Source organism: Entelurus aequoreus, linkage group LG08 (assembly GCF_033978785.1).
Source record: "Entelurus aequoreus isolate RoL-2023_Sb linkage group LG08, RoL_Eaeq_v1.1, whole genome shotgun sequence".
Classification (NCBI taxonomy): Eukaryota; Metazoa; Chordata; class Actinopteri; order Syngnathiformes; family Syngnathidae; genus Entelurus; species Entelurus aequoreus.
Window position 1 is genome coordinate 65,305,203 of NC_084738.1, and position 15,031 is coordinate 65,320,233.

At 36.3% G+C, this 15,031-nt stretch overlaps 2 protein-coding genes across 12 annotated transcripts in view; one reads left to right on the forward strand and one right to left on the reverse strand.

Annotated features, from left to right (window-relative positions):
• The window catches only part of LOC133656159 (breakpoint cluster region protein-like), a 590,239-nt gene that overhangs the window by 375,596 nt on the left and 199,612 nt on the right, over window positions 1-15,031 (forward strand). The window lies entirely within an intron of this gene.
• The window catches only part of LOC133656158 (transcription factor TFIIIB component B'' homolog), an 86,892-nt gene that overhangs the window by 43,327 nt on the left and 28,534 nt on the right, over window positions 1-15,031 (reverse strand). For 6 of the 11 annotated variants that reach the window (XR_009827112.1, XR_009827113.1, XR_009827111.1 and 3 more), the window contains exons 25-26: window positions 14,816-14,907; window positions 10,792-10,842 (exon numbers count right to left, since the gene is read on the reverse strand). Coding sequence is in view for 8 of the 11 variants with exons in the window: in XM_062057053.1 (XP_061913037.1) it covers window positions 10,803-10,842; window positions 14,816-14,907 (132 nt within the window). In the remaining 3 variants the exon portion in view is untranslated. Of the gene's footprint in view, window positions 1-10,207; window positions 10,236-10,656; window positions 10,676-10,791; window positions 10,843-13,352; window positions 14,259-14,815; window positions 14,908-15,031 lie in introns of those variants that run through there. The other 5 variants (XM_062057048.1, XM_062057050.1, XM_062057047.1 and 2 more) reach the window with 3 other exon arrangements.

Genomic DNA, 15,031 nt, shown 5'->3' on the forward strand with positions numbered 1-15,031 from the left:
TACGAACATCTTTTTGAACTATCTTACGACCTCTCCTTTTGAACTGTTCGGTAACCAAAGGCAACGCTGTTTACGACCCACTTCCCTCTGGAAGCAGCTGTGGTCAGGTGGTCGGAGAAAGTCAAATAAAGAAGGAGGAGTACAATCTTTCGCCAGAGCGTGCTGAGATACTGTGTAAGGGTACAGTGTACAGACGACTCTCCTCAATATTGAGTCCAAATTGAATTCTGTCTCTGTTTAATTCTTTGCCTCTTGTCTTGTTTAATAGATGTCATCAGTGTTTGAACCTGACAACATATTTGGCAAACTTAATTTCAATTACCCATATCCACATAGGTTTTATTGGTCCAAAGTATATTTTGCCCTGTCAGTTGGAATACACATGGACATACAGGCTAATGGGCATACATTTACCCCGTTGGACTGCATGTCGATGTGTCATTGACCGGGCTCGCATGCTAAGCATTACACTAAGCATTGGTTGCAGGAACATACAAGCTTTGTTAGGCAAAATGCCGCCCGCGGCCCATTAAGATTTTCAATCCGGCCCGTCGGACGTTCCACATAATTTTTTCAGACCTCTAACATCAAAACTGTTAAAGGTCATTATGATGTGCAGTGCTGTTTTTCAATGACCAAAAGTCTTGAACTATAGAAAGTATTTCAATTAGAGATGTCCGATAATGGCTTTTTTGCCGATATCCAATATTTCGATATTGTCCAACTCTTAATTACCGATTCCAATATCGACCGATACCGATATATACAGTCGTGGAATTAACACATTATTATGCCTGATTTTGTTGTGATGCCCCGCTGGATGCATTAAACAATGTAACAAGGTTTTCCAAAATAAATCAACTCAAGTTATGGAAAAAAGTGCCAACATGGCACTGCCATATTTATTATTGAAGTCACAAAGTGCATTATTTTTTTTAACTTGCCTCAAAACAGCAGCTTGGAATTTTGGGACATGCTTGCATGAGGAGGTTGAGGTGGGCGGGGATGGGGGGAGGGGGGGTGTATATTGTAGCGTCCCGGAAGAGTTAGTGCTGCAAGGGGTGCTGGGTATTTGTTCTGTTGTGTTTATGTTGTGTTACGGTGCGGATGTTCTCCCGAAATGTGTCTGTCATTCTTGTTTGGTGTGGGTTCACAGTGTGGCGCATATTTGTAACAGTGTTAAAGTTCTTTATACGACCAACCTCAGTGTGACCTGTATGGCTGTTGACCAAGTATGCCTCGCATTCACTTGTGTGTGTGAAAAGCCGTAGATAGTATGTGATTGGGCCGGCATGAAAAGGCAGTGCCTTTAAGGCACGCCTCCAATATTGTTGTCTGGGTGGAAATCGGGAGAAATTTGGGAGAATGGCTGTCCCGAGAGATTTTCGGGAGAGGCACTGAAATTCGGGAGTCTCCCGGGAAAATCCGGAGGGTTGGCAAGTATGACTGGGAGACGCAACTGCTCTGTACTTCTCCCTACGTCCGTATACCACTCCGTACAGCGGCGTTTTAAAAAGTCATAAATTTTACTTTTTGAAACCAATACCGATAATTTGTGATATTACATTTTAAAGCATTTATCGGCCGATAATATCGGCAGTCCGATATTATCGGACATCTCTACTTTCAATGGTTGAAATCTGCGCTTTTGATTTATATTCGAGTTGTTACGGTAATCTACGTCACAGCAGCTCAGACCAGGAACAAAGCAGAGTGGGCGGGGTTTGTTTTCAGAGCAGCCAGCCCCAAACGCGTGTGTCAGAAACAGATGCGGAAGCAGGTTTTTACATTATAATATATCATAATTTAGGTGTTTATTACACTTTGCATTCATATTTTGCTGTTTGTTACATTTTGTTGTGTTTTGCTTGGTCTGAGAAGTAAAAGATGTTCATATGTTGTTAATATTCAGTGTTTTATTGTTCATAGTTAATATTGGAAATCCCCCTTTGTTTATTCTAATGTACATTTTGGGTGTCCCATTCAGTAAAAAACTGTAAAATTCCATTCCGTATTTTTGAGGTGGTCTGTTTTTAGAATTATATGGGACATTGTGACTTTTGGTATTAGTGTTCCTGAAAAAAAGGGACCCCAACACACATACTGTACAGCAGTTTTTTACAGCTAAATGTGTACATATCATTTTCACAGCAAATGTCTGCATAAAAGTGATAATATATCATATTGTATGTGCTTATTAGACTTTGCATTCTTATGTTGCTGTTTGTTACATTTGTGTTGTGTTTTGCTTGATTGTAAAAGATACACAACTATTGACCGGCGCTCGCGAATTTTACTCCAAACATTTAAGTTTAATAATGTAAGGAGAAAGTTTGCTATTAATTTAACAAGTGAATGTCTGGAGTAAATAGCCGGTGCGCTGTTACAAAGACGAGATGGCGCCCAAGGCTGATTATAGCGAACTTAAAGAGTCAATCGACACTCTGATCGAGGAAGTTGCTACGATCAAGGAGCAGCAGAAATCCATCATGTCCCTTGTTGTGCAGCTGGATCAGATGAGGGCTGACAATTTGGAGAAAGACAAGAAAATCGCAATTCTGGAGAACAGAGTTGCTGATATTGAGCAGTACACAAGGATCAATGATCCTGTGACAAAATGGCAACCAAGATCATCAAAAAGGTTAACCAACGAACGAGATTTCTCTACAGAATTTCCTCTCTGGTCAACAAAAGCACCTTGAGGATTCTGGCGGGAACTCTCGTTCAACCCTTTTTCGATTATGCATGCACCTCCTGGTACCCTAGCACCTCCAAAACCCTCAAATCTAAACTCCAAACATCTCAGAACAAGCTAGTCAGGTTACTTCTAGACCTCCACCCCAGATCCCACCTCACTCCTACCCACTTCTCTAAAGTGGGCTGGCTCAAGGTGGAGGACAGAGTTAAACAACTTGCACTGAGCCTAGTCTATAAAATCCGCTACACCTCCCTGATACCGAAGTACATGTCAAACTACTTCCTTAACGTAAATGACCGCCATAACCACAACACCAGGGGGAGCTCCACTAACCACGTTAAACCCAGATTCCGAACTAACAAAGGTCTTAACTCATTCTCTTTCTATGCCACATCAATGTGGAATGCGCTCCCAACAGGTATAAAAGAAAGGGCATCTCTATCCTCCTTCAAAACCGCAATAAAAGTTCACCTCCAGGCAGCTACAACCCTAAACTAACACCCTCCCCGGATTGCTAATAATCAAATGTAAACAATCAAATGCAGATACTTTTTCTTTTTCTTATGCCTTCTGACCTCTCTCTCTCTCTCTCTCTCTCTCTCTCTCTCTCTCTCTCTCTCTCTCTCTCTCTCTCTCTCTCTCTCTCTCTCTATGTCCACTACTTGATGTCCATACCCCCCCCCCCTCCACACCCCTGATTGTAAATAATGTAAATAATTCAATGTGATTATCTTGTGTGATGACTGTATTATGATGATAGTATATATGATAGTATATATCTGTATCATGAATCAATTTAAGTGGACCCCGACTTAAACAAGTTGAAAAACTTATTCGGGTGTTACCATTTAGTGGTCAATTGTACGGAATATGTACTTCACTGTGCAACCTACTAATAAAAGTCTCAATCAATCAATCAATCAATGTGATCATCACCGGACTTAGCATCAAACCCGGGTCTTACGCACGAGCAGTAGCCCCAGCGAATGGAGGGGAGCCGGCGGAGTTGGACGTTATTTCGATGGAGCGACAGGTAGCGGTCTTCATACAGTCCAAGGACATACAACTGGACTGTAACAGCATCGAAGCATGTCACCTTTTGCCCAGGAGAGGAACAAACGACAAGCCGAGCGTAGTTCTGAGATTTGTCAACAGAAAGCACAAGATTGCGTTGCTAAAACAGGGAAGAAAGCTAAAAGGAACAAACGTATACATGAACGACCATTTGACCAAACGAAATGCTGATATAGCCCGAAAAGCACGCCAAATGAGGAGAGAGAAGAAAATTCTACAAACTTGGACTGCGAACTGTAAAGTATTCATCAAACTCAACGGCACTCCGGAGAACGCCAAAGTGCTGCTGATTAGAAACATCGAAGATCTGAACGAATATGACGTATGAATTGGAATGTAAGGTAAAAGCGATTAAACACAACCATGACACACATTGACAATACGCAAGATGACACTAGCCACATAATTCAGTTGGTAAGTGAATATGACAATGTACAGTTGAAAGCATCTCAATACACCGAGCACCACCTACAAGACTTGGAACATGATATAGACCCGGACAATAATTTCCTCCTCAATATCAATGAGAACTGCTGCTACTACACCAATGAACAGTACAACCAGAATATTATTACTAAAGGCAAATTGTCCATTATCCATTTCAATAGTAGAAGCCTAAACAGGAATTTCAAGGACATCAAGGACTATTTACACACCTTTTCACAACCATTTAACATAATTGCAGTATCTGAAACTTGGATTAACAGTGAAAAAGTGACAGATTTTGAACTGGATGGTTATGATTTTATTAATATGAATAGACAAAACAAGTGGGGTGGAGGGGTGGCAATCTATGTGGATAACACCTTGAGATTCAAACGTCTGGATGATATGACAACTGTGGTTGATAACCTACTTGAATGTCTAACAATTGAAATTTGTATGGAAAAAAGTAGAAATGTCATTATTAGTTGTATATACAGATCGCCAGGTACAAGCATTGAACGTTTTACAGATTGGATGGAATGCCTGTTTTCAAAGGAGAGTAACGTTAGTAAAGCTGTCTTCATTTGTGGAGACTTTAAAGGCCTACTGAAACCCACTACTACTGACCACGCAGTCTGATAGTTTATATATCAATGATGAAATCTTAACATTATAACACATGCCAATACGGCCGGGTTAACTTATAAAGTGCCATTTTAAATTTGCCGCTAAACTTCCGGTTCGAAACGCCTCTGCGGATGACGTATGCGCGTGACGTAGACCGGGGAACACGGGTATGCCTTCCACATTGAAGCCAATACGAAAAAGCTCTGTTTTCATTTCATAATTCCACAGTATTCTGGACATCTGTGTTCGTGAATCTGTTGCAATCATGTTCATTGCATTATGGAGAAGGAAGCTGAGCAAGCAAAGAAGAAAGTTGTCGGTGCGAAATGGACGTATTTTTCGAACGTAGTCAGCAACAACAGTACACAGCCGGCGCTTCTTTGTTTACATTCCCGAAAGATGCAGTCAAGATGGAAGAACTCGGATAACAGAGACTCTAACCAGGAGGACTTTTGACTTCGATACACAGACGCCTGTAGAGAACTGGGACAACACAGACTCTTACCAGGATTACTTTGATTTGGATGACAAAGACGCAGACGTGCTACTGTGAGTATGCAGCTTTGGCTTCTAAACATTTGATCGCTTGACCGTATGTGCGCAACTTTTTTTTGCGTATGTACGTAACTTTTTTTAAATATATAAGCTTTATGAACCTTCGGTTAGGTGAACGGTCTTTTGGGCTGAGTGATTGTGTGTGTTGATCAGGTGTTTGAATTGTATTGGCGTGTTCTATGGAGCTAGGAGCTAGCATAGGAGCTAGGAGCTAGCATAACAAACACGCAGGTGTTTTTATGCAGGATTAATTTGTGGCATATTAAATATAAGCCTGGTTGTGTTGTGGCTAATAGAGTATATATATGTCTTGTGTTTATTTACTGTTGTAGTCATTCCCAGCTGAATATCAGGTACCGTGAGTATGCAGCCTTGGCTGCTAAACATTTGATAGCTTGACCGTATGTGCGCGTCACGTACGTAACTTTTTAAAAATATATAAGCTTTATGAACCTTGGGTTAGGTGAACGGTCTTTTGGGCTGAGTGATTGTGTGTGTTGATCAGGTGTTTGAATTGTATTGGCGTGTTCTATGGAGCTAGGAGCTAGCAGAGGAGCTAGGAGCTAGCGTAACAAACACGCAGGTGTTTTTATGCAGGATTAATTTGTGGCATATTAAATATAAGCCTGGTTGTGTTGTGGCTAATAGAGTATATATATGTCTTGTGTTTATTTACTGTTGTAGTCATTCCCAGCTGAATATCAGGTCACCCCCGGCTCTCACAGCATCTTCCCTATCTGAATAGCTTCAACTCCCCACTAGTCCTTCACTTGCACTTTACTCATCCACAAATCTTTCATCCTCGCTCAAATTAATGGGGAAATTGTCGCTTTCTCGGTCCGAATCTCTCTCACTTCATGCGGCCATCATTGTAAACAATAGGGAACTTTGCGTATATGTTCAACTGACTACGTCACGCTACTTCCGGTAGGGGCAAGCCTTTTTTTTATCAGATACCAAAAGTTGCAATCTTTATCGTCGTTGTTCTATACTAAATCCTTTCAGCAAAAATATGGCAATATCGCGAAATGATCAAGTATGACACATAGAATAGATCTGCTATCCCCGTTTAAATAAAAAAAATTCATTTCAGTAGGCCTTTAATATTGACATGTTAAATCCCAGTAAAACTAAAGATATAGATAATTTCATTGACACAATGTACAGTATGAGTCTATATCCCAAAATCACCAGACCCAGTCGAATTACGTCTCACTCTGCCACTCTAATCGACAACATATTCACTAATGATATTGAGAATAAGACCGTAAGTGGGCTATTGATCAAAGATATCACTGACCACCTCCCAGTTTTTCTGATATTTAATGGAAACTACAGGACAAAAAAAATAGAAAAGCCAACCCAATACAGAAGAACGAGATCAGAGGAATCCATTAGTTCATTTAAACATGATTTACTGGAGCAGAATTGGGATGTAATTTATGAAAATGGTGATGTTAATAGTGCTTACAATATATTCTTGAGAATATTTAGGTCATTATATGATAAAAATTGCCCAATAAAAGAATGCACCAGTAGAAGAAAATATACCCATTGTCCTTGGATCACAAAGGGATTGCAAAATGCTTGCAAAAAGAAAAACACTCTTTACAGGGAATTTATAAGATTGAAAACAAAAGAAGCAGAAAATAAATATAAAAAATATAAAAACAAATTAACTCATATTATAAGGTCAAATAAGAGAGATTATTTTAAGAAATTACTAGATGATAATAAAAACAATATCAAAGGAATATGGAATTTATTAAACAGTATTATAAGAAACAGTACCTCTTCAAATAACTATCCAACGTATTTCACAAATGATGGTAAAGAAAATGATAATATTGAAGATGTGGCTAATGCCTTCAATAAATTCTTTGTAAGTATTGGACCTGAACTTGCAGAAAAAATCCCAGATCCACGGACAACTGGTAAAAATATGGAGGGATTGTTGGAGAGAAATCCCAATTCTATGTTTTTAAATGCAGTGGGTGAAGAAGAAGTGTTGGATATTGTAAACAAATGTAAGAACAAAATGTCCACTGACTCCAATGACATTAGTATGGCATTGGTGAAAAAGGTCATTACAGGGATATCAAAACCATTAACATATATCTGTAATTTGTCATTTCAAACCGGCGCATTTCCAAATGAAATGAAAATAGCTCAAGTTATACCTCTGTTTAAAACTGGGAGCAAACACCACTTCACAAACTATAGACCCGTCTCTTTACTTCCACAATTCTCTAAAATATTAGAAAAACTATTCAATAACAGGTTAGATGCATTTATAGAAAAGCATAAATTACTCTCTGACTGTCAATATGGGTTTAGATCAAACAGATCTACATCCGTGGCAATAGTTGAAACAATAGAGGAAATCACAAATGCCATAGAAAAGAAACAATATGCAATGGGAATATTTATTGATCTAAAAAAAGCATTTAACACAATTAACCATGATATATTAATCAATAAAATGGAAAAGTATGGAATTAGGGGAGTTGTATTAGATTGGCTTAAAAGTTACTTAAATAAGAGACAACAGTTTGTGAAGTTGGGGGATTGCTGTTCATCATGTTTGGAAATTGCTTGTGGTGTCCCCCAGGGGTCAGTGTTGGGGCCAAAACTGTTCATCCTGTATATCAATGATATATATGTAAAGGGTCTACATTATTGAAATTAGTGTTATTTGCTGATGACACTGATATTTTTTTGTTCAGGTGATGACTTAAAACAATTGCAGGAAGTCATTATGGAAGAAATGAGTAAACTAAAAACTTGGTTTGACTATAATAAATTGTCATTAAACCTGACTAAGACTAAGTTAATGCTGTTTGGAAAGAGGACATGTGAAACAAGGGTGCAGATACAAATAGATGGGGTGGATATTGAAAGGGTTTTTGAAGTAAAATTCCTTGGAGTTACAATTGACGATCAAATTAACTGGAAATCAAATATAAAACATGTACAATATAAGCTGTCAAGAAGCATCTCAATAATAAATAAAGCAAAGCAGGTTCTGGATCACAAATCACTCCACATTCTTTACTGTTCATTAGTTTTACCATATTTAACCTACAGTGTGGAAGTCTGGGGGAATAATTATAAAAGCTCATTAAATTCAATAACTATACTTCAGAAAAGAGCTGTACGGATCATCAACAAGGTTGGATATCTGGGGCCGTACTTATCAAGCTTCTTAGAGTGCCATTTTACACTTAAGTCCTGAGAATTTGCGAAATTTAGTCCTACTCTCAAACTTAAGAATAAAAGCTTTTTATCAACGTTCTTAAGTCTAAGAATCACTCCTACTCTCCACGATATTTAAGAGACCTTCAGAGGTGTCTTAAGTGGTTAGGAGTTGCCAGCAGGGGATGGCACTGAGGGGAGAGAGACATGCGCGAACATTCAGGGAGCGGAACGATGTTCTGGATTTGTTTGATGACGAGCAGCTGATCAAACGGTATCGTTTAGACAGAGCGGGTATTATTTTTGTCACAGATTTAATACTTTTCGATTCCATGTTGATTTCTGCATGTGGCTGCAGTGGGCTAGTATATATAGAGCCACCCACACCAGTTTCAAATTAGTTGCCTAATTAATGAATTGGAAAGAAAATGTTATGACAGTAGCGTATGTGTGTGGCCGTGAGGTGAGTGACGTCAGTGAGTGTGTGGGCGACAGAAGAGAGGGAGCGGTAGCGTGAGTGCCGGCGGGGACTAGTTTGTTTTGTATTATTTTGTTGTTTATTGTCAAAATATACACTCCCATTGTCCACTTAAATATTTCCAAGATATTTTTTTATTCTTAGACAACGGATTCCCTTTTGTGATTGGTCATTTCTATGGACACAGAAATGACGTCACCTAAAATTCCATTTACGGCACATAGTAATGTCGTAATTCAGCTCTGAGTGTGACACTTAAGATTCAGTCCTACACTTCGCTGAAAGTGTGAGTAAGATGCTTGATAACTAACTTTTAAGTGAAGCTTTTAGCGAAGAATTTTTTTACTCTTAAGTCAACTCTTAGCAGACTTCTTAGGAGTAATTCTGAGAAGCTTGATAAGTACGGCCCCTGGACCATACTCACTCACTATTCTTACAGTCAAAAATATTGAAATTGAATGATATTATTTTGTATCAAACTGCACAAATAATGTATAAAGCCAAAATAAATAAACTCCCAGGAAGCATTCAAAAATTGTTCAGCACACGAGAGGGCGGTTATAATTTAAGGGGGAATTTAAATTTCAAAATGCTTAGTTATAGAACGACCATTAAAAGTTTTTGTATTTCAATTTGTGGAGTGAAATTATGGAATGGTTTGAATGATGAGTTAAAGCAATGTCCAAACATAAACCAGTTTAAAAAGAAGTATAAGTACATGGTATTCCAGAGGTACAGAGATGAAGAAGGGCTTTGATATTGGGTTGTTTGTGTTACAGAAGAGTGTGGGGCTGCCCATTGAGGCAGTGGTGTTGTTGTAGTGGCATCATACCATTTCCATGATCACTAGTGGTAATGATGTGGCTATGTATGTGTGTGGTGTGCATATGTATGTATATATCTATGATGTATGTACAGTATATACAAGTTCATTAAGTTTGTACATTGAGTGAATAGGTAGTTCTAGCTCAGAGTAATTTATGATTTAAAGAAAAGGGGTGGGATTAAATAAGTGTAAACTTCTTCTCACTCCTTTTCAAATATGTAAAAAAAAAAGAAAGAAAAAAAAAAAAAAAAAAAGAAAGTCCAATGCTCATTTGTTTTTGTTTTTTATTCTCCATTGTTTTTCATTTTGTTATAATGGCTGTTAAGGCTATAGCACTGTATTGGATCAGGCTTGCTCTTGTTTTTATGCATATTTGAAATAAAAATATATCAATCAATCAATCAATGGAGGAGCTGGTCTGAGAAGTAAAATATGTTCACATGTTGTTAATATTCAGTGTTTTATTGTTCATAGTTAATATTGTTTCTTTATTTTCATGTACATTTTGGGTGTCCTATTCAGTAAAAAACTGTAAAATTCCATTCCGTTTTTTTGAGGTGGTCTGTTTTTAAAATTCTACGGGACATTGTGACTTTTGGTATTAGTGTTCCTGGAAAAAAAAGTGACCCCAACACACATACTGTACAGCAGATTTTTACAGCTAAATGTAATATATCATTTATACACACATACACATTGGCCCCCCCAGACACATTTGTTTCTCTCAATGTGGCCCCCCGAGTCAAAATATTTGCCCAGCTCTGCTGTGTTTGATAACACATTGCACGATGGCACCCTGACACATTTGGAGTGGGGAATTGGAAACGTGGAACAAATGCCAGTAGCAATGTAAAACCATGAAATATATTAATAGCAATAATTAAGAAAATAAATACATTAAAATATGCTTACCTCGCAACTCATCAAGTCAAAGTTGAGTCTGGGGTCTGTGGCTCTAGTCCGCTAGGACAATAGAATAGAATAACACGTCATGTTCAGATAATATACAACAAAGTGTACACTGCAATGTAAACAGTAAAGAAGGAATGTAACATTAAAAATGCCGGCGCCATTAAAAAAAAAAATTTAAAAAAAAGCTGTGCACTACAAAACGTGCGCATTGTAGACATTAATCCTGATTTCCTCATTTTGATTTAAAAAAAAATCAGCACGAATAGTTTCATCAATTTTTGTTTGGTAGGTCCTGAATTACTCATTTGTTTTTACTATCATTTTTTTCTAATTGTATTCATTTAAACCTAAATATACTGGCTTTTGATACTTGGAGCCATCTTAGAAGTTGCTATATTTTTCTATGTTATCATGCTAACCATAGCATGCTAACATTTTAGATGTTTTTTTTTTTACCTTTAAATCTAAACATAATGGCTTTTGATGCTTGGTGCCGTGTTAAAAGTATGCTAACTTATCCATGTTATCATGCTCATGTTAGCATGCTAAAATGTTACGCTAGTATTTTAGCTAATTGTATTCATTTGAACCTATAAAAATATGGATGTTGATACTTGGCGACATGTTACCGTTAGCATGCTAACACTTTCTTTTAGTAATTTAGCTATGTTTAAAAATAAAAATCTAGGATTTTGATACTTGGTACCATCTTGTAAGTATGCTAATGTTAGCATGTTATTATGCTAACATAAACACGTCATTTTTTTAGAAAAAAAATGTTCTTAGGTTTTACAGCCCACAATTTTCGGTATCAAATGGTTCAAGTCGGTCAAAAGATGTTTACAGTTTTAGAAATGGATAATTTATTTTTTATTACTTCAGGCAATTAACTTACTTTTTTTAACAGTCAAATTGATGCACTTTAAATATTTTCTGTTACAGGCTAAAAAATAATGTTAATACAATTAATTATTCTTTGTTGTATGTTGATATATATTTATTTTGTGTTGTTGAAGGAGCAACTTGATCATAAAGTATATTGGTCATGAATATCAAATAATTGTACTATAGTTGTTGAATAATTCTATTTCACAATTGAGATGATTAACTAAGTTTACATTTTAATGAAAAAGTTCACGTTTTACATTTGTTTGACTTTACAATTTGGCACAAAGTCATTCGCGGAACAAAACACAAAATGTTAAAAAATAATAATAATAATAAATATGCCGATAGCTTGTCAAAAATTGCATTAGTGCATTAAAATGAATCATGATAGCAACAGAAGGGGGAAAAAAAGGAATGATCTATGTTAAAGTTTGCTAAAAAAAAAAATTATTGTCGTGATTTTGGACAAAGTTACGTGTCTTACTTTTGTCGCATGTAGCTTTAAGTTCACTGAAACATTTTTTTTTTTTAAACGTAATATTAATTGGTATTATTTTATAAGGAATATACATTGACTTTATTGTAAAAAATATATATATATATATATATATATATATATATATATATATATATATATATATATATATATATATTTATATATATATATATATATATATATATATATATATATATATATATATATATATATATATATATATACACACACATAAATGCAACTAACGATTAATTTGATAATCGATTAATCTGTCGATTTTTACTTCGATTAATAATCGGATAAAAGAGACAAACTACATTTCTATCCTTTCCAGTATTTTATTGAAAAAAAACAGCATACTGGCACCATACTTATTTTGATTATTGTTTCTCAGCTGTTTGTACATGTTGCAGTTAATAAATAAAGGTTTATAAAAAAAAATTTTAAAAATAAATAAATAAAAAAATAAAAAAAAATTGCCTCTGCGCATGCGCATAGATCCAACGAATCGATGACTAAATTAATCGCCAACTATTTTAATAATCGATTTTAATCAATTTAATCGATTAGTTGTTCCAGCCCTAATATATGTATATATATATATATATATATACACACACATATATATATATATGGTATACACCCACATATATATATATACACATACATATATACTGTATATACACATACATACATATATATACAGTGGGGCAAAAAAGTATTTAGTCAGCCACCCATTGACAATCAATGGGTGGCTGACTAAATACTTTTTTGCCCCACTGTATATATATATATATATATATATATATATATATATATATATATATATATATATATATATATATATATATATATATATATATATATATATATATATATACACATATATATACACATATATATATATATACTGTATATACACATACATACATACACACACATATATATATATATATATATATATATATATATATATATATATATATATATATATATATATATATATATATATATATATACACACATACACATACTGTATATACATATACAATTTAAAAATAATACAAAAGTTTAATGGTATTTTGTTTATAAATAATAAAAATATAATAAAACAATAATCATAAACAACACCAATTCAACTATTTATTTAGAACTTCATAATTTATTGATTGTGGCGTAAATTATGTATAAAAATGGAGAACAGGAAGTGAACAAATGTGTTAGTAACTGCTATGAAATGGAAAAGGGGAAGGATTAAATAAGCTCTGCTTCTTCCTACTCCTTTTCCAGCATGTAATGAGAAAGTGACATATCACATTGTAATTGTACGCACGTTCGAAATAAACATAAATAAACTTTGTCTCGCCATGTGGCAAAATTGAAGGAACAGAAACAAAACTTCCGAGGAACAAGTTGTTGTTTCTATACTGTATGTGGAAGAATGTTTTTATTTGCATGGCAAAGACATGATTTATGGTGCATAAATGATTGAAGGGCTTCAAGAGGGATTTGTAAAAGAGTTGTCTATTACTACAAAATAAAATATGGTGGAAAAAGGTAAGTGAAAGTGTTGCATATGCACAATATATTGAACTTTCACACTATTATTAGGGACAAAGCTGCACGAGTGACAAGTCAATATATTTTTTTATTATGGCTACTTAAAAAAATAATGCATCTGAGTAAATTGAAAATATACAGGTACATAAAGTGCTTGTAGAATGAACACAATAATTGTAATAAATTAATAAGTGAGCTAGTTCTTGTCTGCTAGACTTCAGTAAATATGTCACTTAAGAAGAACTGGGACACGTCGCTGGGCTCCTGCTGGACTGCCTCGCCGTCGTCGTGCTCGCACGCTGAAACCTGCGACGACACAACGAGAGCGTCGTCGTTGGCGTGGAGGTGGAGGTGGCGCTGTGGAGCGCTGCTAAGCTCGGCCGCAGCTAAGTGGGTCTCCACCGGTGGGTGCGAGGTTGTCGCGGGTTTCTTTCTCCGTGAGCGTCTGGAAGCAGCTTTGCCTCGTGTGGACTGGGCCACACTGGGCGTCCTTGACAAAAAGGAGAGGAAACCTTTGGGTTTCCTAAAAAACAAAAACAAATCGGCAGATCAAATGGAAGAATTGATCATAGGAAATAATTGAAATAGAAATAATCTGGTTTCAGGGTCAAACTGTGGCTATCAATTTAGCATATTAGCACACAAAAAATGTTCATTTAACAATAAAAGCCTAAAGACAAACTTTGTTAACTATCTTAATTGTCACACAAGCGTAAAAAGAAGTGAAGCACTAAACAGCAAAGGTAGAAGTCTCCCTTAACTTCAACAGCAAGTGAGTCTGCTTACTTCGCGTTAACTTCCTGCGTTTATTCTTCTTCTTCTTCTTCACTTCTTGCCTTTAAAGCCCTTTGTTGAGGCTGCCGCTTCTTTTGGGTCGAGTGTCGCAAAAAAAGCCCAAAAAAGTAGAATGCGCTCGCCGCGGTAATCCTTCAGCCGCGGACTGAACTCGACTCTCGCAAGGTACGCCTCGCGTGGAAGTGTGGAAATGACTTGAGGTGGTTCCACTTCATTTAAGAGTACTACACTGTGCTGTTGTACGTAGGATGTTCACATGGGTCTTATGGACCAGCCCTTTGTCACCTTTTGGGAGAACTTGCTGTGCTCGATGATCCGGCTGAAACACACCCTTGGTGGCGCTCTGGTGGGGCGACGGGATCCCCAATGGCTGGAGTCTGACATTAAAAAAAAAAAATCACATATTAGGAGTCCAACGTATAAATGCCTGTGTAATTCAATAAGATTTGTTAAGTTGTGCCTTTACAAAGATGATCGCACACAGTTAGGGGATAATGGCGC